The sequence below is a fragment of the Nicotiana tomentosiformis genome, chromosome 6 (genome assembly GCF_000390325.3).
Source record: "Nicotiana tomentosiformis chromosome 6, ASM39032v3, whole genome shotgun sequence".
NCBI classification, from domain to species: Eukaryota; Viridiplantae; Streptophyta; class Magnoliopsida; order Solanales; family Solanaceae; genus Nicotiana; species Nicotiana tomentosiformis.
This window is the reverse complement of record NC_090817.1, coordinates 113,239,195-113,265,291: the sequence shown is the minus strand read 5'-3', so window position 1 is coordinate 113,265,291 and position 26,097 is coordinate 113,239,195. Positions and strand designations below refer to the sequence as shown.

General features: G+C 37.6%; 3 protein-coding genes across 3 annotated transcripts; 1 reads left to right on the top strand and 2 right to left on the bottom strand.

Annotated features, from left to right (window-relative positions):
* Positions 1 to 1,034: 1,034 nt before the first annotated feature.
* On the bottom strand, positions 1,035 to 7,959 carry LOC104117538 (GATA transcription factor 26). Its single transcript, XM_009628602.4, has 8 exons — positions 7,449 to 7,959; positions 5,185 to 5,550; positions 4,115 to 4,544; positions 3,527 to 3,599; positions 3,204 to 3,307; positions 2,863 to 3,046; positions 2,657 to 2,777; positions 1,035 to 1,634 (listed from the first exon to the last, which is right to left on the bottom strand). Exons 1-8 carry the CDS (start codon positions 7,486 to 7,488, stop codon positions 1,330 to 1,332), a joined length of 1,623 nt encoding a protein of 540 aa, XP_009626897.1. The 5' UTR covers positions 7,489 to 7,959; the 3' UTR covers positions 1,035 to 1,329.
* Positions 7,960 to 8,894: 935 nt separating this feature from the next.
* LOC104117539 (uncharacterized) lies at positions 8,895 to 16,978 on the bottom strand. The gene is made up of 3 exons (XM_009628603.4): positions 16,685 to 16,978; positions 11,041 to 11,151; positions 8,895 to 9,499 (listed from the first exon to the last, which is right to left on the bottom strand). Exons 1-3 carry the CDS (start codon positions 16,799 to 16,801, stop codon positions 9,290 to 9,292), a joined length of 438 nt encoding a protein of 145 aa, XP_009626898.1. The 5' UTR covers positions 16,802 to 16,978; the 3' UTR covers positions 8,895 to 9,289.
* Positions 16,979 to 18,501: 1,523 nt separating this feature from the next.
* LOC104117540 (putative glycerol-3-phosphate transporter 4) lies at positions 18,502 to 24,454 on the top strand. The gene is made up of 3 exons (XM_009628604.4): positions 18,502 to 19,789; positions 21,058 to 21,597; positions 23,986 to 24,454. Exons 1-3 carry the CDS (start codon positions 18,748 to 18,750, stop codon positions 24,021 to 24,023), a joined length of 1,620 nt encoding a protein of 539 aa, XP_009626899.1. The 5' UTR covers positions 18,502 to 18,747; the 3' UTR covers positions 24,024 to 24,454.
* Positions 24,455 to 26,097: the final 1,643 nt, after the last annotated feature.

Sequence of the window (26,097 nt, the reverse complement as noted above, 5' to 3'; positions counted from 1 at the left end):
CTATATCTCCGGCTCTGATGATCAGAGACCTACCATGGCTGCAGCAGTAGATTTACCGGCTACTGTTCCCGCCGGTGAAGATACCGCAGTGGATTACGGTCACGGGTTGATTAGAGTTGACGAAGTTGAGTATTGGGAGGGTGATTTTGATGAACCGTTGAGGAAGAGAATTAGGGTTTGTGAGAAGAATTTGGGTATGAAGAGTTCAATTACACAAAAGGTGGTTGATGCAGATACTGAGATCACAGATTTAAGACGTGAACAAATTGTGCAAAATGAAGTAGTTACGGATACTAGAATGAAGAGACATGTGGATTCTGCAGTAAAAGAGTCCGGAGATGGAGGAGTAGTACATGAACATGGTGAGAATGAGAAGTTCAATCATGCAAATGGGAGAATGGAAAGCTGTACTGCTGGTGTCGATGGAAGCATTAGGGGAAGGTGCAAATTGCCGTTATGGATGAGGGGAGGAGAGAAGAATGGAGGAGTGGAGGGGGGATTTGGGAAGAAGGCAGCGAAGAAGGGGCAGTTCAAAGACATAATAGAATCTACATTCATGGTGGTTGTTGGGGAGATGATGAACAGTGAATGGCAGAATGCAGACTTCTGGGAGACTGCTAAGAGGCGTGGTATGTGTATTCCTCGGCCTAGATGGTGCCCCCCCGGAGTGAGTTATTGATTGATTTCATGTCAGGAAACCTATAGATTTAGGGAGATTTTGGTATACTGTGTGAAGAATTGACAAAGTCATTGCAGGTTGTAAATGGAGTTTTAAAGGGATTGACTTCACTAGCTAGTTAGGAACCAATATACTAGGATATTCTGAGCTTCTGCTTTAGTTTCAGCTGATGTAAATTATGTACTGAAACTATTTTGAATGGAAGTAACCAACCGTCTTGTGTGCAAGATGAGACTTTATTTGTAAGGCCACACGCATACTTGGAAGGAGCAAGAACTCAGTTCCCTCCACTTTGACATCTCATTTGTCTTTTTGGAGTAACTTCTTCATAAATAAAACCAACAGACAGAAGGGATGTCCCCAATTTAAGTTTAAAATTTTTACTGCATACAGACTCTGGAGTCTGGACATTGTCACCTTCACTGTATTTTCAGCTATATATTATACATTAATGTTTGTCATTCTTTACAAAAAGGAGCAAAAAGGGTGAACAACCACATCCATTGACTAAATCCAAACTTTTGTTTAATATATAGGTCCCAACTCTCTCAGCAAATTACCATATGATTGATGTAGAACATGCAGACACAATCATCTGATTTGGCTGGAATAGTTTCGAGATGCCTTATGAAGAAAATGTGATAGTATTGCTAGGGACGTACAACATATGGGTATACAGAGCTGCTACTAGTGCTTGCTTGTGCAGCAAAACTTGATGTTGGTACCAAGAGTTCTGCCTGGGGGAAGGAACTGTTGGACGGCACATCCAGCAGCAATTCCTGGTCAGAACTTCCATTTGCAAAATGGAGAGAATCCAGCATAGGAGAACTATTACAAGGCAAGGCAAATAGGCTTTTTGGACTGAAGCAAGAGCTATCGTTGTCTATTAGTTCCTTCTGCTCATAGCTGCTTTTCATAACCACCCTATTGGGGCTCTTCGTTGCTTTCTTTGGACCTGAAGCGAAATGGCTTGAAAATTATTTCCATCTGAATTAGTGATAAAGTCGAAGAACATACTACACATGGAAAATAGAACTAGGGGATTTTTCCTCGGAGGAAAAAAATCTAGTATGCCCCCCCCGGCACACAAACGAAGTTTTAGCATTACTTAAGCTGGAGAAATTATGTGGCAAAGACACTAGAATCTAGATAAAGAGGAAAGCTAGACAAATTTGATGGACCAATGAAACATATCCCCACATTCTTTTTTCTTTTTCCCTTTTGGTGGCAGGTAACATAGCCAGAAGTGAGAGGACATTGATTTTTTATGGAAAAAGTTGAAATGCTTACCTAGTCTTGTCAATCATGAATTTCACAACTACTTGCCTGTATATTACAGGATATATAATAGGATGGAGGGTCCATAGATATAGTTTGAGAGAGAGAGAGATGTCGAGATGGACTTTTTCTTTTAACCCCTCCCCTATTTCCATCTTCCATTTCAATAGGTGAATGTCTCCTAACAGTTATCCAGCATGAATCAAGCCACCTCAAGATACTAGGCCATGGAACTGACCTTGTCTTGCAAGCTATGTGACAAAATGCAATGTGTAAATAACTAGTTAGAGGATTTAGTTAGCCCAGGCACTGAAAACCAGGACACTAATAGACACAGATACTTTCCACGTTCAAGATATTCTACCACTTCTTCTCATTGTCTATGATGCCCAGTGCCCACTTACTACCCCATGGAACCCTATTCCTCTATCTGCTCCTGGCAGATCACGAGAACAGAAATAATTGAAAATGCCAGAACCATTCTTGTGAATTGCTCAAAACGTATTTAAGTCCTCACATCTAACTTCTTTGCGCTTTCTCTGCTTTGAGCTGTCACACGGGTAAAATTTGATCTCCTCTCACAATTGTCAGGTAAATATTTGCCTCGAAGAGAACAATTAAGTCCACCAATTAAGAGGAATTGTTGAATGCCATGACATTTTTGAAAGAAAAAAAAAATGAAAAAGAGAGGCAACCAACCTGCATACTTTGCATGATGCCCCTCCAATGGCCTCTTAACATTCACTGAATGACCTGTGCCTATAGCGTTGGGCCCTCCTGCAACTTCAGAACCATTGGTACTACTTTTACATTTTGTGTCCTAACACAAACAAGATTAGCTTCAATAAAATTACACTATTTGTTTAGATAAAGTAGAATGTTCATAAAACATCAAAAGACCTAACCTTGATAAGGTTATACTTTTCCACCCACTTTGACTTTGTAAAATAGCACAATATTAACCTCTTCAAGGTCCTAGAGTCTTCTATTTTCACCCCTAACGAGTTATCAAAAACACCTTCTGCAAGAAGTTTCTGGAAGGAAGACAAATTCTCCTCAAAATGAGAGCTCTCAAACATGCTTTGAAGACTGCAGATAGAGAAACCATAGAAACAAAATCAGCAATATCACAGAAGAAGAAAAACTTGATTCTAGGATTTTATTCTCAATAGTTCAGTGATGCTATATGTTATTAAGACTTCTGACAACTTAAAAGGAATACAAATATGAAGTAGATTGTATGAACCTATCTGGAGGCGCAAAAGAATCAACAGGAGCCAAGTATTTTAGTAGTTGCTGCTGTTCATCACTTGAGAAATGCCTCACGAACTCTTCATAATTAAGTACATCCTGAATCATATTTATCATAATCATATCAGTTTTGAAGTATTGCAGCGGAGTATTGCCTAGATCCACACTGTAAGAATTAACAATTGACAACATAGCCAAAATAAACTTTAAAAGTGATTAAATTCATTAGGAGTTAGTGGGCCTTGTAGGAAGTATTCTACTGTTATATTAGATGAAACAAAAATTTATTCGTAATGAAATCAAGAGCTAGCAACAGACCTTCAGGTCTATATGGCACAGTGGTGAATTATGTTGTCCAAGAATCTGCAATTTCTCAAGCTGATCCTTATCCCTGCATTTCAAAATAAAATCAGAGGACGGAAAGCATAAATCAAGGTAAAGAACAGGGTTTAAAGCTGTTGGAATTATGGAATTATTGTATGTAATGCCACCACAAGCTTACTGCACAATTAGCATTTGCAGTGAAGTAAATAAGTTTATCCAGGGAAAAGTGGAATTCCATTAAACCATAACCCCCCAAAAGAATCTTACCTCCTCCAATTCTTTTACGGATAAAAAAAGAAAAAGAAAAAGAAACTGCCTTGTTATTGTCAAGTAGTTTCAACTTCTTACCCCGTCTTTAAACAGATGAAGAAGATGATACCATCAAAGTGCAGTCTGTTGGTTCGATTTATGTTATCTTCCTGATGCATATTGATTCTTTTTGTGCAGACAAATCACATCTAACATTAGCAGGATATTCATGCATTTAACACCTCATATCCATTTTCTTCCGGTCTAACACATGCAGCACCACCTTTATTTATCAAGACATTTTTATGCTATCAAGATTAATGAAGAAATCACCTTTTAATCTTGTCTTGTTCCATTCCCTGACTAGTAGGCTTCTTGATTCTCTCAGTACCCAGATTTGGTAAATAGACACCCTTGTTAATATTTACAGGTGGGGTAGAAAATCGTGAATAAGCCTCATTTACATAATGTCGCTTGTTATCAACCGATAGAGAGCTGACTTCTGATTCTTCATCTCTACCTATGGAGTTCGGATGTCGAATAAGCACACTTCCATGTCCTATCTCAACAGAGACCATAGGCTTGTCACTAGCAAAAAGCAAATCCTCTTCAGAAGATCCAGAGAAGCATGACGATTGTTGTTCGTGTAGGATGGTATACAGGTCTTTAGTAAGTTTTTCAACTGAAGACTGCTTTGGACGACTAATGCAGGTTCTCTTCCTTGAAGGCACCGTTGTGTCCCATATGTTGGATTGGGCATGGCCTGATCGCACAATTAAGGGGAACGTATTTTAAGCAGCCATTGAAATCACCCAATTATGCAAGAATTCACTGAGCTTTGTGCTTCAAGTACATAGTGAAGGTTAGAATGCACAAGAAAAGTACAAAGAATAAACAAAGAACAGAAAAGAATTCAATAAACCCAATGTAATCCCACAAGTGGGGTCGGGGGTGGGTAGTGTGTACGCAGACCTTAAAGAACACAAAGGAGAAGGCTAGAGAATGTATATTGGACATGCAGTAGGGAACATGACAATATTCGAAGTAACTTCTGTGATTTGACTGAAAGGAGAAGATAAATGACTGAATTTTTTTTAAAATGTAACGAAAATAGAAAGGTCTTAGATTTTACCACTAAAGTTTCAATTTCAGAAAATGCAGCCATACCACAAAAGAAGGTATATTTACCCTGAGGGTAATACTGGCAATCCAACTAAAAGATGTAGAACAGAAACTATGAGCATCACCAAAAATGACTGCCTATAGATTTTTTCATAACAGCTAACAAGAAAAGGTATACAGGCACATATCTACATCTTAAAGAATCAAATTCAATCCAAAATCAAGCTTTTATAGTTTATTGGCTTTTCTGGAAACAGTGTCGGCATTAATAAATGAACTACCTGTCAAATCACTTGCTTCAGTACTATCAAATTGTGCACAGCTCTCCGTGTTTGAGATGGCAGAACCAGAACTTGACCTATTGCTTGTATCTTCATCTAAACCCTTAAGGAAACCCTGATTATAATCAGGAGGAGTTCTAACTTCAGTATTATCATGATTTTGCCTTCGTTTCAGCAACTTTGGCTCTTTGTTTTTCAAAGACATGTGTTTGACTCTAGACACCCTATAATCCTCAAGATCATCAGGCTCTGCCCTTGCATGCAGAGGAGTATAATTTGCCAAGGTTCCTTTTGTTCTCCACCGAGATCCACATGCATTGCACAATATTGGCTTCTCTGGAGGCCCATTACGCCAAAGTGGGGTACCTACAGCGATATGTTGATGTTAAAAGTGTTTCCCAAGTAGATAATGACGGAAGACTGAATGGTATCTGAGAATTGAATGTCCTTCTCAGAAAAGCAGAGAGCAGTACAGGAGGTATAGTTGGGTACTGCAATGTGCCGCGAGTCACTTAGAGTGCAAATTAATGGAATGATATACAAGCTTTCTTTTTCAAGTGGTTCAAGGTAAAATTAATACTAGCAGCTACTTCCGTGGACTTTTAGAAAGAAAGAACAACAAAAGGATAAAGAACATAACTGATAATTGTTGCATCAGAAGTGAACTAAAGAAATTCTTCACGGTACAACAAGACAAACAACTAAGCCAAGACTAGAACACCATAATAAGGAGGAAAGAACTGGATTGAATTTGCACATCAAAAGGCACGGCATTGCATGGACTTTTAAAAATATTTTCTTCGAGACATCATATTTACTAACAGAAAAATGTGATATCAGTAAGAACTTCCGGTAAATCCCAAGCCGAAGACACAGCTATAGGCAACCCAATCAGTTTCTCACCTCAGCTTGCGGAGCATATGTTACATAGGTTGAGTACAGGCTAAAAAAAGCTTTTCCCAATGTCAACGACTACTTTAAGTAGCACCAACACAGGAGAGGAAAGCCAAACTTAACAAGTCTTTTCTAGATAAGCTCAACTGTGACAGTTCCAAACGCAGTAGGTTATGCAGCAAAAGACGAGATAGGATTTCAAGAAGATATCATTAAATGAAGCATACAAATTTACTACATTTGTGATGTGCTGTGTCTGAGTAGAACAAATGGATATAGAATACTCATATTGCCAATTACAACTAGTTATCCTGTTGATTGATTGATTTTGGTTGTTCAGAAAATATCTGAAGTTTGTCAATGCAAAGATTTGTCAACACGAGGCCACGTTTTCAATGTTAAAGACAACCCAAGCAAGATAACACCGATTTACCATATCAATTTGAAACCAATGAGCTCGTTTCATGAGGTAAAGAAAACACAAGAGAACACTACAAGCCACTGATCAGAGAACACTAAATAAGAATGTGTTACAGCACCAGCATTGTGAATTCAGAGTTTAAATGAGAATATGAATGAGGAGCAATCAAGCCACATATATCACTCTTCAATTATAAAGACCAGGAACATGAACTTTGTAAAAGACCAGTCATCATTGGTAGGCATTTTTATGCTATGTTCATGAATCAGGAAACTATAACACCAACGAGCAAGAAATCAGTTGGCACGGAAAGGAACGGCTAGGGAAGTACATTTTTAAATCTAGAAAGGGAAAAAGGAAAAGAAGTACAGGAAGAAAGTTTGGAAACATCCCCCAATTGCATTGGTTAAAAAAGTATTCAAATTGACCTCCAAAATTGCCTACTTGTTGTTAGACTATTTGTTCATCCTCTCGAGCAGAGGCTCTTTCTTTCTATCTCCCACGATAGGGGTGGCTAAGGTGTGCGTACACACTATCCTCCCAAGTCACAAGACCCCACTTCTGGGATTTTACGGGGTTTGTTGTTGCTGTTAGACTATTTGCAAGATTTGAGCAAACATATTTTCCACAAAAGAGTTGATAAATTGGCTGGGAACAAAAAGAAACCCATTCAGAAACGAGATTCATCTTAAACACAGTATACAAATCTAGAGATTTAAGTGAATGTACAAGCAAAGCAAACAGATAACAAGTAATAAAATGAATAACAGCACATATTACTCATCATTTTTTATTGGTCAGTGATCTCTTGACTTATGAAGTAACCATCAAATAATAGTATTTAGCGAGTGGGAAAAAGGGAACAATTCTCTGAGCTGAAGAGACTTTTTTTTTTTAGATTAATAAACTCATGAGAGAAATAAAATACATTGAAGAAACAAGAACTCACTTGTAACACCACAGTGATAGCAAGGTCCTTGCTTTCCCATCTGTGCAATTTCTTAATTCAAGAAAAATGAAATTTCAAAGTATTTCTGCTTTTGTTTTCTTTAGAAAATGAAAAATATTTATATAATATAAATATCTGTTCAATTATACTTTTCAGCCTCTTATATTTTGTATATATGTTACTGGGTATCAAAGCTTCTCTGCAATGGACCCAAAGAAAGTTGTGCAGGAAAAACCAGCAAACCCAACAAGACCAAGAAAAGTCTGTATATAAAAAGTCCCACAAAAAACCAGTGAAAATAGCAAAAGTTATGAACAAGTAATAAAGGGATTAAAGATGGGGTTTTTTTTTCAGCTGAGAATTTGTACAATCCAATGAAGAAAAGAAAAGACTACTGGAATTTGAAGGAATTTTATAAACATTTAGGGAAAGGAAGGTGAAATGTGAACGGAAATGAGGGTGTTGTGTTTCTGTGTGACCTCTTCTTGTTTTGTAATTTGTAAATGAAGTTAATAATATGTTTTGGCTTTCTTTGGTATTAAATCCTTGTGAAAAGTTCAATTCCCTCTTTATTTATTGAAAATACAACTTATTTTCTTTTTTAATCTTTAAATGGACTTTATGAGGTTGAAGAATATTATTGCTTATGTCCTTGTTGACTATAAGTTATTCCTGATAACTACTACTAACATGTGATTTTTTTCCAACCCTCACCCTGCAAACTCTTCCAAAAAGAAAGATAACTAAAAAAAGAAAATTACCCTTTTATTTTTTGCATTCTCTTGCTAGTAATTTCTCTTAAAGTAAGGATCAAGATAATGATATTTTTAAGTTTATTATTTATGGTTTAAAAAACATGGTATAAGAAATTAAAAGGAATAGAAAAGTAATGGCAAGAAAACAATAAATAAAATAAAATAGAAGAAACAAAGAGAGTTTGTTTGAACCTTTTTATCAAACAAATATATTTATATTCTTATATGCTTTGTGATGAGTGATGTTACTTTATTTTATCTGCAGTAGGTCTTTTGACCTTGTAGGAGCTTGATTTGGTGCAACCTGTGACTTAGTTATTGGTCTTCACATCCACATTTTTGACCGTCAGATCTCCTCCTAACCTTGGTTCTCATTTCAATTAGGTCATCAACAAAATGGCTATCACCAATCACTATTTATGTTATATATACTCGAGACTAGTGATGTGAACAAACTTTTTTCTTGTTTGAACTCTAGCTTTTCCTTGATAATAAGGCGTGCGATCGATACTCAAAGGATCAACAAAGGTAATGAGATGCCTCTGAAGCATCGAACATGAAATGTATGTAATATCTTAAGAAAGAATAATTTAATGTAATGTCATGTTTCCAGTAAATAAGCAGTAAATCATCTTTGCATGTATGAGATTGAGTTGTTTCCTCATGAATTGTAGACTTTAATACCACGAAAGATCCTTAAAAAACTGTATTATAATCAGACATATTTCAAAATTTTCCTTCAGTTTTCTGTAACAAACTCATCAGATACAAAGCTGAAGCTGAATGTGAAATGGCTTTTTACTGAAACCATTAACACTCGAACCTGGGAACGAGAAAATCACATTGAGACAATGTATAAATTACAACAGAAATCATCGTTGGCATGTGTAATTGAAATAAGCAAACTAATTCCTGCTTCTCTACTCGTTCCAAATTTATCAGAAGCTTTGGAAGGGGCGAGATCCTCCTCCCTTTTTGGATTGCCAAAACCATGCCACATCTAAGAGGCAAAACAACATGAATTCGTACTGTTCAATTTCAGGAACAATTTTATACTCTACAAAAGAGTGTTACTTTTGGTGGGATCTATGTAGATGCTTTATCTTGGCCATGTTTTTCCGTGACCACATTTTCTGCGCTTATTAGTTTCTCCGCCTGATGTTTCTCAAGAAAAGCTTGTTTGTGCAAGATATTCATCATCTCCTTCGTTCTCTTCTCCTCTCCTTCAAGCTGCATTTTCACTATTGCTTCTGCTTCCTTGTTTATTGGCTTGAAATAGTCATCAATAGCAGCCTCCTGAAAACATTCACCCATTTTTTCAAGCAATGAGTCCAGGTCAGAAGATCAGACATAACACCAGGAGGGGAACATGACATCAGTAACAATAGCAGGAGACTTTGAAACCAACCCTACTCTGTATTAAGTTCCTAATACCTTGCTGTCATAATACAACAAGTGAATGAAGCAGATGGTAAAATGATGTAAAGCAAGCATCTACAAAAGATATATGGAGAACACACAGAATAAGAACACGAGAACACTGTTGGGTACTACTCCCTCTGACCAATTTATGTGACACTCATGTAAGTCATTATATTAAAGGTCAGACTCAAAACTGTAGAGGCACTGGAATAGCAAGTTGAAGATCAAGGTGACATTGATGAAGCAGCATGCGGGAAAGTCCAACCGCTAGGATCTCAGACTGCACCAGAGACAGCTGAATAGTACAAGTATTCTGTGAGGAAGGGCTTGACAGTTTTAGCAGTACAATCGAGTAAAAGCAGCACCAATCAAGGACATCGATCCACTTGGTTCAAGATCTTGGTTTGCACGAGTGTCAAATACCAGCAATTTCTCAAATTCAATATATTCAATGTGAATACAGCCTAAAATTCAATCAACGATGTTTCCTTCTAAATCAAGATTTTCAGCCATTAACGAACAAAAATTGGGACAAACAAATCAGGTTTTCATTTAAAATCAAAGGTTTGCAAGATGTAAGTTCAATATCCAGGTTATCTACAATTTTCCATCTGGGGAGGCGGGAGGGAGGGGGCGGGGAGGGAGGATAAGTCAGGTTATATGATGTGCAGAAGAGGAATGATTGATTCTCAGACTCAGCTAGACTCAAGAGTATTCACCGCTAAGTAAGAACTTTAAATGTGGCCAAAAGCCACACGTTAATCTAGGTTCACACGTCACACCTGACAAAAATTGAGCCAAATTAAGCTTAAGCTAAGTCAAAACTCAAAACTGATTGGTTCATCAGCCAGGTGGCTTTTTTGCATTGCATTCCAACTTCTTCTCTGTTCTCCTAGAGCTGGAAGTATAAATTCAGCCTCAAAATATGGAGTCTTGTGGTCTTAGAAAAACAATGTTTTGGAACCCACTTTGTGCTCTGAAAGTAGAACCTTTCTATTTCACACGGATCTCTGAGCCAAGGGTCTCCCGGAAACAGTCTCTCTACCCCTACAGGGTAGGGGTAATGTCTGCGTACACCCTAGCCTCCGCAAACCCTACTAGTGAGATTTTACTGGGTTGTTGTTGTTGTTGTACAATAAACACGGATGCAAGATGTTAGGCCATTGCTCATTTAGGATGACTTATATTGTTTGTGGAATAGATCCAACATCCTCTTCAAGATTGACCTTACACTACCTCTTTTGCAAATTATAAACAACAATACCCAGGAGAGCAGAACTTCTTTAAAGAATTATAATCAGGATCACCAAGTAATAGTTTATAGCATGCTTCTGAAGTAAACAGGAACACAAACAGAAGTTTTCAACGGAAGCAAGTTAACAACAGGGCAAAATTCAAAAAAATTGTAAACTCACAGTCTCCTCTAGCTTCTTATTCAAAGCTTGCATCTCTTCCACCATGCGCCTAACTTCTGACAAAATCATTTGTTCAGGAACCTTCCTTATTGCTGCTTTCCTCTCCTCCGCCTGTTCAAACATCACAAAAGAAGAGATAGAGATAGAGATTAACATTGTAGAACCGAATGGCAAGCACTACTTCAAAATTTACCCACTAATCTTCGTGGTCTCTGTGAGGAGGCACGAGAGAAAATATGTTATTGATATTGGATGATAAATACAATACAAGAGGTCCCTATTTATAGCTATACACTACAAGGAGATATTACCCCTCTTCCAATGTGGGACAAGACTACACTATACATATCTGTAAACTAACACTCCCCCTCAAGCCGGTGCATACACATCATATGTACCGAACTTGTTACACATGTAACTAATACGAGAACCAGTAAGAGATTTAGTGAAAATATCTGCTAGTTGATCATTCGACTTTACAAACTTTGTAACAATATCTCCTGAAAGTATTTTTTCTCTGACAAAGTGACAGTCGATCTCAATGTGTTTAGTCCTCTCATGGAACACCGGATTTGACGCAATATGAAGAGCAGCTTGGTTATCACACACTAGTTTCATCTTGTTGATTTCTCCGAACTTTAACTCCTTGAGCAACTGCTTGACCCAAACTAACTCACACGTCGCCATAGCCACGGACAAAAAAAGACGAACAAATGCTACTTTAGCCACGGGAGAGAAAGTATCACTGTAATCAAGCCCAAAAATCTGAGTATATCCTTTTGCAACAAGACGGGCCTTAAGCCGATCAACCCAGTGTTGTGAAGAGCGTGAAGCGAGGAAAAGCGACAAGCCCCTTTTCGCTTAAAGCGAGAAGCGAAGCGCTCGCTTTTTTGAAGTGAAGCGGAATTTTAAAAAAAATATTAAAATAAATACTGCATAGACAACCTATGTAACTGTAAGCAAAAAAATGGCAACAACGAAAAAAATTGGGCAGCATTTCGCTGCAATTTAAGACTGAAACAGTGAAAGAAGAAGAAGAAGAAGAAGAAGAAGAAGAGAACGAAGAAGAAGAAGAAGAAGAAGAAGAAGAAGAAGAGAATGAGAAAAAGAAGAACTGGAGGGGGAAAAAATTTTGGCAGCATTTCGCTGCTATTTTGAGACTGAAACAGTGAAAGAAAAAGAAAAAGAAAAAGAAGAAGAAGAAGAAGGGGGAGGAGGAGGAAGAAGAAATCACATACCTGGGCTTGAACATGATGAACTTGAACTTTAAAAGTGCAGAAAATGGGAACCCTAATCGTCTGTTCTTTTCTGCTGCTCAATATGTTTTGAAAAAAGAGAGCTTTTTTAATTTTTAATCGTTGGCAGCACCTTAATATATCGAAGCGCTCGCTTCTGTCGCTTCTCACGCTTCTCGCTTTTTTGGCAGAAGCGAACGCTTTATAACACCTGCTACGCTTCACAACATAGAAGCGACCAAGTTCCCGCTTCGCTTCGCTTCACGCTTTAAGCGCTGAAGCGAGCGCTTTTCACAACTCTGGATCAACCTGGCCATCCGGGCCGACTTTGACTGCATAAACTCAACGACAACCAACAGTAGACTTACCTGTTGGAACAGGAACAAGCTCCCAAGTGCCACTCGCATGTAAAGCAGACATCTCGTCAATCATATCATGTCATCATCCTGGATGAGATAGTGCCTCACCTGCAGACTTAGGGATAGAAACAGTGGACAAATAAGATATAAAAGCATAATGAGGTGACGACAGACGATGATAACTTAAACCGACATAGTGGGGATTAGGATTAAGTGTGGATCATACACCTTTGCGGAGTGCAATTGGTTGACTAAGAGGAGACACGTCCGCAGTAGGTGCAGAATCTGATGCGGGGCGTGAATCACCTGGGCCTGATGCTGGATGTGGACGACGATGATAAGTCAAGAGTGGTGGAGCTGCAGAAGGTTGAACTGGATTATGTGGAGGAACTGGAGCTATAGGTGGTGGAGCTACAACCGGAGTTGTAGGTGGTGGAACTGGAGCTATAGGTGGTGGAGCTGGAATGACTGAATCTCCAAAAGATGAAGTGATGACATGAACCTGTGAAGTATGATTGGGTTTCAAATAAGGTAACATCAGCGGACATAAGGTACCGTTGGAAGTCAGGAGAGTAGCATCGATACCCATTTTGTGTTCTCGAGAAACCCAGAAATACGCACTTAAGAGCACGAGGAGCTAACTTATCTGTTCCTGGAGTAAGGTTATGGACAAAACAAGTGCTTCCAAAGATACGGGGTGGAAGAGAGAACAAAGGTAAGTGAGGAAACATGACAGAGAATGGAACTTGGTTCTGGATAGCTGAAGATGGCATACAATTAACAAGATAGCAAGATGTAAGAACTGCATCCCCTAAAAACGCAACGGAGCATGAGATTGTATGAGTAGGGTACGGGCAGTTTCAATAAGATGTCTATTCTTTCTTTCAGCTACCCCATTTTGTTGAATCGTGTACGGACAAGATGTTTGATGAATAATCTCATGAGATTTCATAAACTGCTGAAATGGGGAAGACAAATACTCTCGGGCATTATCACTACGAAATGTGCGAATAGAAACCCCAAATTGATTTTGAATTTCAGCGTGGAAGGTCTGGAAAATAGAAAACAGCTCAGATCGATTTTTTATCAAAAATATCCAAGTGCACCTGGAATAATCATCAATGAAACTGACAAAGTAGCGGAATCCCAAGGTGGAACTGACCCGACTAGGACCCCAAACATCTGAATGGACTAAAGTAAAAGGTGACTCTGCTCGATTATCAAGACGCCGAGGGAAATGGGAGCGGGTATGCTTACCGAGCTGACATGACTCACACTCTAGAGCTGACAAGTGAGATAAACCAGATACCATTTTTTGAAGTTTTGACAAACTGGGATGTCCCAACCGTTTATGTAATAAATCTGGTGAATCAGTAACAGGACAAGTTGTAGAAGGAAGACAAGATGTGAGTCCATGTGATTTAGCAAGGATAAGGTAATAAGGTCCGTTTGATTAACGCCCGGTACCAATGATCCGCCTTGTACTGCGTTCCTGCATAAAAACATGATCATCAAGAAATAAAACAGCGCATTTAAGTGATTTGGCTAGGCGACTAACAGCTATGAGATTAAAAGGACTATTGGGAACATAAAGGACTGAATCTAAAGGTAAGAAAGGAAGTGGGCTTGCTTGACCTATTGCAGTTGCCATGGTTTGAGACCCATTGGCCATTGTGACTTTTGGAAGAGATTGAGAATACGAAATAGTAGTGAAAAGAGATTTGTTACCAGAAATATGATCTGATGCACCTGAATCAATGACCCAAGACTCAGAGGATGAAGATTGAGAGAAACAAGTCACGTTATTACCTGTTTGAACAACAGAAGGTATCTCAGAAGATGTATGCTTACATGCTTTATACTGAAGGAACTCAATATACTCTGCTAAAGAAACCACCCGACTATTCAGCATCGGTTCCCATGTCGCTACAATTTGTAGTAGTAGGGTTAACTTGAAATAGTGGAAATAAGTAACTCCTGTGAGAAAACTGAAGAAATAACTTGAAAAACACTGTTTACAGCAGGGAAACTGAACACTGTTCTATGCCGGAAACACTGTTCACGCCGGAAAATTCCAAAGTTGTCGGAATTTGTCGTAACCAGGATGGATAAACTCGGAATTCCTTTGCGAGCAAGCTGTCCTGAAGAAATGTTTTCAAAAAATGGCCGGAAATGTCACTTTTCACGCCGGAAAAATATATAAGTGGTCGGAATTTGATTTGAATTAGATGGGTAGGCTCGGAATTTTGAGGAGAGCACACTGTCCTGAAGAAGCTTCGCGAAAAAAATGGCCGAAAGGTGGCCGGAACCCTCGCCGGAAAAGTTGTTGTTGTCGGCGCGTGGAGGAGTGTGGCGGCTTTTCTGACGGATAAAATTTCAGGGGTTAGTCGTCGGAGGGTGATCTACCCCGTGGTGGTGTTGGTTTTAGCACAACACCGACAGTAAGTGACTTTCACTCAGACAAGCCTTAGGTCACCGGAAAAATTGCACGATGACTAAGTTCTTTCTTACCGGTTAACGCTGGAATGACGCACAACGATCTTTTCTCACTAATGTTCTGATACCATGTGAGAAGGCACGGGAGAAAATATGTTATTGATATTGGATGATAAATACAATACAAGAGGTCCCTATTTATAGCTATACACTACAAGGAGATATTACTCCTCTTCCAATGTGAGACAAGACTACTATACATAGCTGTAAACTAACAGTCTCTCCTTAGTAATTGTATATCCAAGGAATTATCTAAATTCCAAGCCACAGGCACACGCACAGTTCTTTTATATTAACAGGAAGATTTAGAGGGTGTTGGCGAAGAGAAGATAAGCCCTAGGTATCATCAAGGGGCAAACCAGTTTGTAGCTACAGGCATCTACAGCACTTCTTTTAAATTTTGGTGTCCATGTTTTGCTTGTGTTTGGGTGGGGAGGCAGAATATAAGTCAACTCAAGTTGAAATCAAACCAATAATTCAATTTTTTACATGTTACAATAACCAGTAGATCGACTCTCTAAAAAATTGAGTTCTCAGTTTTGGAAGAGACCCCCCATCAAAAGAACCTAGATGCTTAACAAAAAACAAAGCTTGTGAAGCTGTAACCTAGCCTAACAGTTGATTGTATAAACTTTTTACTAGCTAGCTTGCCATAACAAATTATGCCTCAACGTCTCCGAACCAATAGCTTTAGAGATGCTAAACATTCAATTAGCATACGACTATAAACAGATGTGCAATGCACAAATATAAGCAAGAAGTGGAAATGCATTGAAAAGGGTACCATGGCTGGTGATTTAAATTTAATTTATCACATCATATAAAGCTAGTCCGAGTTGACAGCTTATTATTACAGGCAAGATCACATCCTTATTATGGCATCAAGTGAAAAAGAAAAGCACACAACACTACCCAGGGCAGAACGATGCTCTGCCACCAAAAAAATAGTTACTTTTAAGTCCCGCGGTTAATTAACGATATAATGCAACAAATAGCAGAAGCTTCCACATTTAATTTTCCTTTTTCCGTTAAAGAATTGTCTTTTCCAATCCAACTCAACATTTTCAAAAGACTACCTTTTGTATTGATAAGAAAATGCTGATACAGCATCCAAGGGGTGGCCTAGTGGTCAATGAAATGGGTGAGAACCATGAGGTCTCAGGTTCAAATCCAAGGCAACTAGTTGATTTCTTCCCACCTATCAAAGGTACCTGGTACTTGTTGCTGGTGGGAGGTGGCAGGTATCCTATGGAATTAGTCGAGGTGCCCGCAAGCTCGCCCGCACATCAGGGTTATAAATAAAAAATGCTGATACAGTCAACGCTCAAACGAAAAATAGCCATTAGTCAAACTATGCCTCGATCCGAATTAATTAAAGTCAGCTATACGATTCCTCTGTATAGGTTCCTCTCTATTTAAATGCATTTCATTCCGGTACGAAATTATTCATATAGAAATATATGACATCTGAATATAACAATACACAACTGCCTATGTAATTCAACAGAGAATCAGATTTAGCAATAAGAAATTGAATTGAAATTGAGAAATGACCTGTTGAAGTCGTTGTTGCATCTGCAATCGATAAGAACGGATTCGACGCTCTTCATAGCCTGAAAGAACCCTAATATAGAACATTGCTTTCCTCCCAAATTCTAGAAGCTTCTTCATCTTAGGTAATCAAGTTTCAGCTCCCAATATTATTTACAGAAAGCGTGAAATGATTAGCGGCTTTATTTTTTCAGGTTTGAAGAATTGGATTCATAGTCGAGCTGAAGCTGAAGCAGCCTCACTTTTAGATGTCGCTCCGCTGCGTTTCGTGCGTGCTTTTGGTGAAAGTTCAGAAAATTACTTATTTTCTACTTTCTAGGAATTGTTTTGGCGGAAAAATGAGAAAAATAGTCTCTTATGTTTTGGCTTAGGTTTAAAATAATCCCTCAAGAATACCCTTGAACTGTTTTGGTCCTTTAATTTGCAAAAGTTGAGTAATTTAACTCCGTCAATTATATAACAAACTCTAGCTCCAGTAATTGAGTGATGATTCTCTAACTACTATGGATTCAGAAAGCTCAACATCAGTCATTTGTATGATGCTCTACATGGTTTTGAACTATGCAATGAAATTATTTCAATGACAATTGAGTCAAATGATTAAATTAGAAAATTAAGAAAAATTGAGATAGAAAGATAAATTTACCTGAAATACAAAGAACTCAAAACTTCATGAAAAATATGGGAATATGATAAGCGGCTCTTTATCGCTTTTAAATGAAGAAGATTAAAAGGTTTTGTGATTAAAACTGGTTAAGTTTAACTATATTTTAACTAATGGCTTACCATAAAAAGGATGACCAATAAGTGACCAACCCGTACCATTTTACAAATATTAAGAGGTTGAAATTGGTTTGGCAACAGGTGAAAGAATGGATTAACAATGAAAATAAGGACCAAAACTTTTTTTTTATGTAGCGGAAGAAAAGAATGTAAAAATTTATTGATATTTGATGCGTCATTAACGTGACATTAACATATCTCATGTGGATATCACTCTAACTATGAAATTGATATTATATATCTTAGGGTGATATTAATTTTATTTAAAATAAACATAGGAGGTACCTAAAGTCTGTATTTTTCTGTACAAATTTAATGGATAACTTATATATTTTTATTGAATTTATTCAAAATTGAATTGAAGTAATTGAAGACGCATTCCTTCTTAAACTGTATGCCCATTAATGTATTTACATTAAAAATCATCGTGTCACTAGACCATTATTTCCAAGCATGTTAATTGTTGTAAGATTTAGAGTGCCCAAAATGTAAAACTTAACCAGCTTCACAAATATCTTTTTAGATACTCCTAGCAAAGCGTACGTGTTCGTGCTTCTCACTCCGTTTCAATTTAGATGAGGTAGTTTGAATCGGTACGGAGTTTATTTTTTAAAAAATAAAGATTTTTATAACTTGTGGCCTTAAAAACTTAAGGAGTAAAAGTTTTGTGAAGTTATGACATTTGTATGATCATAAAAACTTCTCATTAAAGATAAAATAAGTAAAATAAAAATTTTAAAATTAAATTATTTCTAATTGTTAAAATATATAAATGTGTCACCTAAATTGAAAACTTACAATAGAAAACCAAAAACAGTTTTATCAATTCTTGGAAATGTATAACCAAAAGCAGCCGCCATTTTAATCTCTTCCGGACTGGATCCACGACTGAACGTTAAGCTATTGGCCATGCAGTAAATGAAGACAAAAACAAAGTGCACGTGACGATCCTCACGGGCCTTTCCTCAACGGTTTTGCGTGGCGCCGAACCATTACCCTGACCAGAATTTCAAAACCGACACGTAGCATTTTCCTTTGCTTCACGTCATCTCTCTCTCTCTCTCTCTCCCGCCACCCTTCCATTTCTCACACACACACAGTTGGAGGAAATTATGGGTGAATTCCCCGAAATTATGATTCCCTATCTGAACCCGGTTTAGTGAATTTCCTATCTTTCTGCAAAATCTATGTTTAATCAAAAAAAGAAAGAAAGAAAGAAAGAAGTTGTCTCTGATCAACGTGGCTAAGGTGAAATTTGGATTAATTTCTAGGGTTTATACGAGATGGCAGGGAATAATGATGTAATGAAAGGAAACCCACCTGGGATTTTGCTAATAAGAAGCATGAGAGGTAAAGATTGGAGTCTAAAGACGTACAAATACGTGGTTTTGTTGATTACATTCATAGCTTATACATCTTACCATGCTTCAAGAAAACCCAGTAGTATTGTCAAGAGTGTTTTACATCCACACCCATTTCTCAACATAACGGTTTCAAATCCATGGCCTATGGGTCCAGTTTTCATAAAGAATGAAACTTTGGTTCCTATTGATTTGGTTCATTCAAAAAAGAAAGGCTGGGAACCATTTAATGATGAGGATGGTACGTCGAAATTAGGGGAAATTGATGTTGCATTTCTTGCATGTTATTCAATAGGAATGTACGTGGCTGGACATTTAGGGGATTCATTGGACCTAAGGTTGTTTTTAACAACTGGTATGATTGGAAGTGGCATTTTTGTGGGGTTATTTGGTATGGGTTATTTTTGGAAAATACATGCTTTTTGGTTTTACTTGCTTATGCAAATGGTTGCTGGGTTATTTCAGGCTACTGGCTGGCCTTCTGTTGTTGCTGTTATTGGTAATTGGTTTGGGAAAAGGAAAAGGGGATTGATTATGGGTATTTGGAATGCTCATACCTCTGTTGGGAATATTAGTGGATCCCTTATGGCTGCTGGTGTTTTGGAACATGGATGGGGTTGGTCTTTTATTGTTCCAGGAGCGTTTATATTTTTTGCGGGGATAATCGTGTACTTGCTATTGCCTGCTTATCCGGAAGATGTTGGATTTCCTTGTCCTAATCGTCCCTCGTCTGTAGAGGATTTGTCTGCGACTAATGATGAAGAAGCTCAGACAGTGAAAGAAAATATGGTTGAAAATGGACATGACAATGTCCGTCGGCATGGTTCAGGAAATAGGAGAAGTGTTGGTCTTCTTGATGCTTGTCTAATACCAGGAGTGATTCCATTTGCACTGTGTCTTTTCTTCTCAAAGTTGGTAGCATACACATTTTTGTACTGGTTGCCGTTTTACCTTAGTCGAACAGGTATCGCTGCTTGCATTTATGAATTGTTTGCTATACTTGGTTCTTTGTGTGTGATAGGCATCATTCTGAAGCATTAAAGATGTCCAAGAAGCCTACAGATTGCAACAATTATCTAAAATGGTATTACCTAGGTTTGAAGTTAGATTTCGTGACTGCTAGTTTTTCCACTTGCAAGTTCATTTGTAATAATTTTTGTTTCTGTGAGATATTTTGGAGTGTTCGTTGCTGATAAGGAGGGAATTTTGATAATGGAGCTTTTGAGTGTTGAAAGAGAAAAGATTCGTGTATCTTTTGTAAATCTCTAGAATGTAGCTTTTCTAACTTTCAATCTGATTAAGGAGCATGGCATCTTTAAATATTGGAACTGCAGTGCAGTCTATGCTTCTAACAGCAAATCAGAGCTACTGATCATATTTTTCAATTGGCTGTATTTACATTGCATACAGGAGTGACACTCTTCTCCTTAACTAATCAGTTTCTCCTTTCCCTTTTTGGTGAAATCCCAAAAATGATGAGCACCTGAACAGGACAAGGGTCAGGTTGCATCAGTATACCAACATATGTAGAATATCCCACACAAGCTCATTAGTTCTGGCCTAGCTAACAAACAATGTTGGCACTACATTCTAGTGCAAAATGGCTTCTAGATAAGTGAAAAGCTGCAAAGTACCAGACTTATACATGTTTTAAATAATTTGAAGGTGTCATCTGAGTGTTTGAACTTCTGATTATGCAGATATTAGTTTGAGGATTCACTAGTTTAAGTTAAGATGCATATCAGAATATCCGAAAGGCTGTACCTAAGCAAACTGCACAACTTCCTTGAAGGATTGCTGGCAATGTAGTGTGTTCTAGTTCAAATTCATAATTTAAAGTCTAGAAGATAGAGAAAAACTGTATGTTATGATGATGGATATCGCGGCTTCAATAGCTGTTAAGGTTCACTTCTTGATTGAAGCTTGTTAGAAATGCTTGTTGGTTATATACTTGCTTTTACATCAAGTGTTTCCCGGGTGCTAACAACTTAAAGTAACAGTTCTCCATTTTCTATACTTGTTCCCCTTATCTTTTAGAAGTGTTGAAGATATAAAAATCTACCCGATGGACTTTAGACTACCTAGAATAATTATCTTTTTGTTTGTGAAGAGTATCAATTTCCATTCTACTTTGAAGATTCATTGTCAGATTTTTTTTTTTTTTTTTTTTTTTTGTAAATTTCGACATCATGGTCATGTTCCTAATCCTGGTTCTTGATAATCTCTTTACAGCTATAGGGGGAGAGTATGTTTCAGTGAAATCTGCTGGGAATCTCTCTGCTTTGTTTGATGTTGGAGGTATAGTTGGTGGAATTCTAGCTGGACATCTATCCGACAAGCTTGATGCTCGTGCTACTACAGCAGCCAGCTTCATGTATGCAGCAATTCCTTCTATGCTTTTGTATCGCAAATATGGAAGTGCATCAAAGCTCATGAACATTTTGCTCATGATGATAGCTGGGTTGTTTGTCAATGGACCTTATGCGCTTATAACAACTGCAGTGTCAGCAGATCTGGGTACTCACAGCTCCTTGAGAGGAGATTCTCGAGCACTAGCAACAGTTACTGCCATTATTGATGGTACTGGATCTATGGGTGCTGCTCTAGGTCCTCTTTTGACAGGTTTTCTTTCAACAAAAGGATGGGATGCAGTTTTTATAATGCTTGTTGTTGGTGCACTTAGTGCTGGTCTTCTTTTATCTCGTTTGGTCGTATCTGAACTGAGCGAGAAGTTTTCTAAACGCCTACCCTATGGACAACACAATAGCGGAGGTAAAATTTGTCTCCATTTGTGTGTCTGTTTTTCATTTTATCTTTGTTCAACCGTGTCTATCATCCTTATTTCATTAGCATGCTGATTTTAAGATTGGAGCAGCAGGACAAAATGAATTAGACACTCTTTGTTTTATTCCAGTTCACAGCAAGAAAAGTAACTTGCAATAGTGTTTTATTTATATATCTTGCTATGTTACCTTTATTCCAAGAAACAAGTAACAATGAATATTGCTATCGTGTTGCCGTCTAAACTTGGTAACAATCTTTATTATCTGCTAGTGGTTTATTGTTGTCAAGTAAGGGGTTACATCTGTTCTAAGCAGCAGCTATGTCTGGCACTTTCAAACTTTTATGACCTAAATGTACCAAGTGTATCCTTATTAATTTTTAGTTGGATTAGTTAATGACAGAAGCTGCCTGTTTTTATCTTCTGAACAAGCCTACAAAGTCAAAATCTTTTATCCTTTTATATGAGTTTCTGTAGATAAAAATTCTAGTCTAGATATTATAGCTTTATCCTATATCACTGATAAAAAAAAACCTGTATTAAACAATTTCTTGTTCCCTGGTATTCATGTTCATATCATATAGGCTCCTGGAGTAAATCCTGAAGCTAGTGGAGTTTGAGACTTTAATATTAAATTTAGTAGGTCCTAATCGTGCTGTAGATCCCGGTGCATGTGCGATGTATTGTGTCAGTAATATGCTATAGCATTTCCAGTGAAGAATGGAAATTTTAACAGCACCTTGATGCTTGTGTTCTTACTCCAGAGCAGTAGTTCAGTCTGAGTTCTATATACTGGTGTACTCCTATATGATTATCATTTGCATGGGCTGAAGAATGTATCTTACCAATCAAAAATTGATTATTACTTGATCTCCTTTTGTCTATGTTTTATCCAATCCCCTTATATCTCACACTTAATTACCTATTTGTTCACTGCGAAAGTTACCACGCCTAATTGACTCCAGCTTCAAATGAGTTGAGCTCCTCCTCCATCTCTATCGTGAACGCACATGAGGAAATGAAAATACAAGTATTATTTTGTTGTATGCTCAATATATTTCCAGATGGAATTAAAATGCATCAAGATTGAGTTTCTGCCAGAATTGGATCATTCCTTTTCAAAAACAAATGCATAATATACTTGCATGGTGAAGTGCATCAGAATCTGCAGTGATGCGAGTGGTTGATCTTACTCTGGCAAAAGTGTTTTTTTCTTTTGTTTATCTTTTGTCCATTTCCCAGTAATTCTAAGAGTTCGACACTTCTGCAACTTGTATCCTATTCCCCCCCCCCCCCCCCCAAACCCAAAAAAAAAAACCCATAAGAAAGATGGAATTAATGTATTACCAATGCATGAAAAGAATTAGCACATGGTGAAAGCTTACTGGTTTATATGTCTCCTTCCTTGTGCAGTAATTACAGATATATTTGGAGTAGATGTACATCTTGCTCTGTGTTTTGAGAATCTTACTTCAGAAATTGTCGTGTTGCTTCATCATTGCGTAATTATTATATGACGACAATGAAAAAGTTATTTCAAGTTATTAATCCTATCTGCATATCATTTTGCTAATGCCTATGATCAGGGTTAAATCCCTTCTAGCTCTCTAGTTTCTGTACATATTTGCAATTTGAAGCACCTATAAAGCACTCATAGATATGTTTCAATCCTTAACTTGCAGACATTTGTTTTAGGAAATTGTTATTTAGAACTTTTTAGGTGATTTAACCTTGCAAAATGAATAACACGGCTATTAAAGAATGCATCTTGCTCAGTACTTTCTTGCTTTTGTGCTATTACTACTGAGTTTCCTATGATATGGGAGAGGAAGGATGAACTGCAGCAACAGGGGTTAGACTCCTTTTCTTCGTGTTTTTGTGATGTCAATATTTGTAGTTGAAACAATGTTAAAGCCTCCAGGCAAAGTGTTGCAATCTCCAGAAACTCTTACGAGTTTTAAACTTACAGACAGTATGCTGGGACATGGTTCTATCATCTGGCAGTCTTTGTTATAATTTGAAGTGTCAACTGTTCACGTAAATCTTTGGAAATTTCTTTTGTTTTGAAATTGATTCACTATGTGGAGTTAGTGTAAATGAAATTTTCTGACATATTCTAACATGCTATTTCGTGAGCCATTTATTTGCTTGCGACTTTGCATAAGATGTTGCTATTATCTGGTTGTCTATTAATAGTTCTGTATTTTGCCGAAGGGGGAGGGAGTCATTGTTTTGACAGTTTTTTCCACGTATTAATTCTTTCCTTTTTGGAGTATATTGTTTAGCTTGTTCTCTATTCCTCGATGATTGTAAGTTCTGCTTATAATTTTCAACATTTTGAATGAGTCTTAGTCTAAGAAAATTGCTTCTTTTTGCAGGTTCTGCATCTCAACCCCTTCTAAGTGACCAAAAATAAGGACTGGTCAGGCATCATCGTCTCAAGAAACATGGAGAAATGTTGGCAGATACAGGTACTACCTCTATGTGAAATGCAAGCGAAAAATCAAGATTGTGAAACAGCCACTGGAATCAACGGGATGCCACTTTTTCATCAACATTGCCATTAACTTTGATATGCTTTTATTTGGCGATTTATGGGTGCTTTTGTAGCTCGTTGGAGTTGTTATTGCCCTGAACATAGTCTCTTGGTACATGTCTAAATGAAACTAAGGCATTTCTTGAGGTTTTTCTATTGCGGTTGTTGCTTGTTATCTGAGATATATATTCAAGGTTTAACCAGACGTGTCTGTTAGTTAGACTACAGCTGATATTACCTTTCTTCCTATTCCAGGAAAGAGGACATGATGATAAAATAAAGTGAGGCTAGACTATGTCTACATTCTACTATTCTTTTCTGAATGAGTTGCATTTTCAAAAGAAACTGAGCATTATATTGCATGTAGTTTTGCATAGGGTTCAAGTATTCCAGTAGAAGAAAGTTGTTAATGTATACCACCTCTGGAGTCAACTATTAGAACTCTCAACATCAAATTCAAGATCCTAAGACTTGTGTAAGTCTGTTGGCTCTCGTGCACCTATGCATGCTGTTTTTAGGGAAGTTTAACTAGAGCAACTAAGGGGATCGGAATATGTGGTCACTGGTCACTGTTAGGTCGTTTTCGTTTTCCAATGTCAATATACGTGCGAGCATTACTTTAGTTCGAAAACATTTGTTTTACAAATACAAGAAATTATTTATTACTATTTTTTTCTAGATTTACTCTTCCAATAAACAAGTGTTAATTAAGTAAAACATTTAAGGAGAGACGAGTGATAGTAAAAACAAATACTCTTATAATTAAGTTTTTTATATGTCATTCATATTATCGTCTTTAAAACAAATACTCTTATAATTAAGCTTTTTATATGTCATTTTTAAACGGCGTAAATTTTTTTAAAGACGATAATATGAATCAAAGGGAGTAAGACTTGCAACGAGTGTCTTTTTCCCCCCAAATCGATGAATGAAATGCAGACACATCCAAACCCCACATGATTGGTGTTGTAGTTAGGGTTGAAAAGCTTTTATTTGGAGAAAAATGCGTATGTAAATTATTTTTCAGAAAAAAATATTTTTGGAGAATACTTGTTTCTAGTTTTCGAAGAGAAAACTACCTTCAACTTGTTTTTGGGTCAGGGAAAATATTCTGATCAGGATGGTGAACAAAGCAATTTTTTAGACAAAGATAGTCGCTTTGCAATTTGGAAAGCTTTTTCTTATAGTAGCTTTTATAATCCAAATGAGGCCTATTACAATCTTAATTTGATTTGATGAACGGACATGGACCTTAAAAGACGTATTTTCAAAAATATATTATTTTATATTTTACTTCTTACTTGTTAATGTGCCACCACGTTTATGTCAAAATCAGTTCCATTTTGATAAACATGACCAATGTGCTATGCATTTACAACAGAAAAAGGAGTGCTCAACCACAAACTTTGCAAAGTTTTGAGTAGACTGTCCTCTCTATATATCCACGTTAAACAAATACCTCAGAACACAAACTTCCTCTAAAACCTTTGTACATTCTATTCAAGAATCCACTCTTGTGTTTCCTGGGAAAGAAGTCAATTTTTTTCACAAGAGAGTCATGGCTACATCATGTGTCATGTTAGTGCTCTCCCTTTCCTTTACATTTCTATCTCTCTTTGCTGCACAAGCACCCACAATGCCGCCGTCTAGCATGGCAGCCCCACCGACGATCGCCATGCCTCCTTTTATGTCACCAGCAGCACCAGTGGCATTTCCTCCAACAATGAGTCCTGGTCCATCAGTTAGCTCATCACCAGCCCCAGGTGCACCTGATATGGCACCCCTCATGCCTGCCTCTCCTCCTGCACCCATGGGACCGGGGCCTGTGTCGGCACCGGCTCCTGCACCTACTGATGCTGTGTTGCCATCAAGTGCTTTTGTGCACAGAAGTAGCATGGCAATGGTAGCACTTATTGGGAGTGCAGCACTCTTCTTCTAAGTTGATGCTCATTAT

Bases quoted from the DNA above. Each gene is read 5' to 3' on its own strand.
- LOC104117538 (XM_009628602.4), bottom strand. From the start codon at position 7,488: ATGGGAAAGCAAGGACCTTGCTATCACTGTGGTGTTACAA. The intron at 3,047-3,203 runs GTTCATACAATC...CTCTATCTGCAG, and splicing joins TCTTTTGCGCCTCCAGATAG to TCTTCAAAGCATGTTTGAGA. The intron at 1,635-2,656 runs GTTGGTTGCCTC...ATTTCGCTTCAG, and splicing joins GCATCATGCAAAGTATGCAG to GTCCAAAGAAAGCAACGAAG.
- LOC104117539 (XM_009628603.4), bottom strand. From the start codon at position 16,801: ATGAAGAAGCTTCTAGAATTTGGGAGGAAAGCAATGTTCTATATTAGG. The intron at 11,152-16,684 runs GTCATTTCTCAA...ATGTTTGAACAG, and splicing joins TGCAACAACGACTTCAACAG to GCGGAGGAGAGGAAAGCAGC. The intron at 9,500-11,040 runs GTGAGTTTACAA...GAATGTTTTCAG, and splicing joins ATAAGAAGCTAGAGGAGACT to GAGGCTGCTATTGATGACTA.
- LOC104117540 (XM_009628604.4), top strand. From the start codon at position 18,748: ATGGCAGGGAATAATGATGTAATGAAAGGAAACCCACCTGGGATTTTG. The intron at 19,790-21,057 runs GTATCGCTGCTT...ATCTCTTTACAG, and splicing joins GTTTTACCTTAGTCGAACAG to CTATAGGGGGAGAGTATGTT. The intron at 21,598-23,985 runs GTAAAATTTGTC...TTCTTTTTGCAG, and splicing joins TGGACAACACAATAGCGGAG to GTTCTGCATCTCAACCCCTT.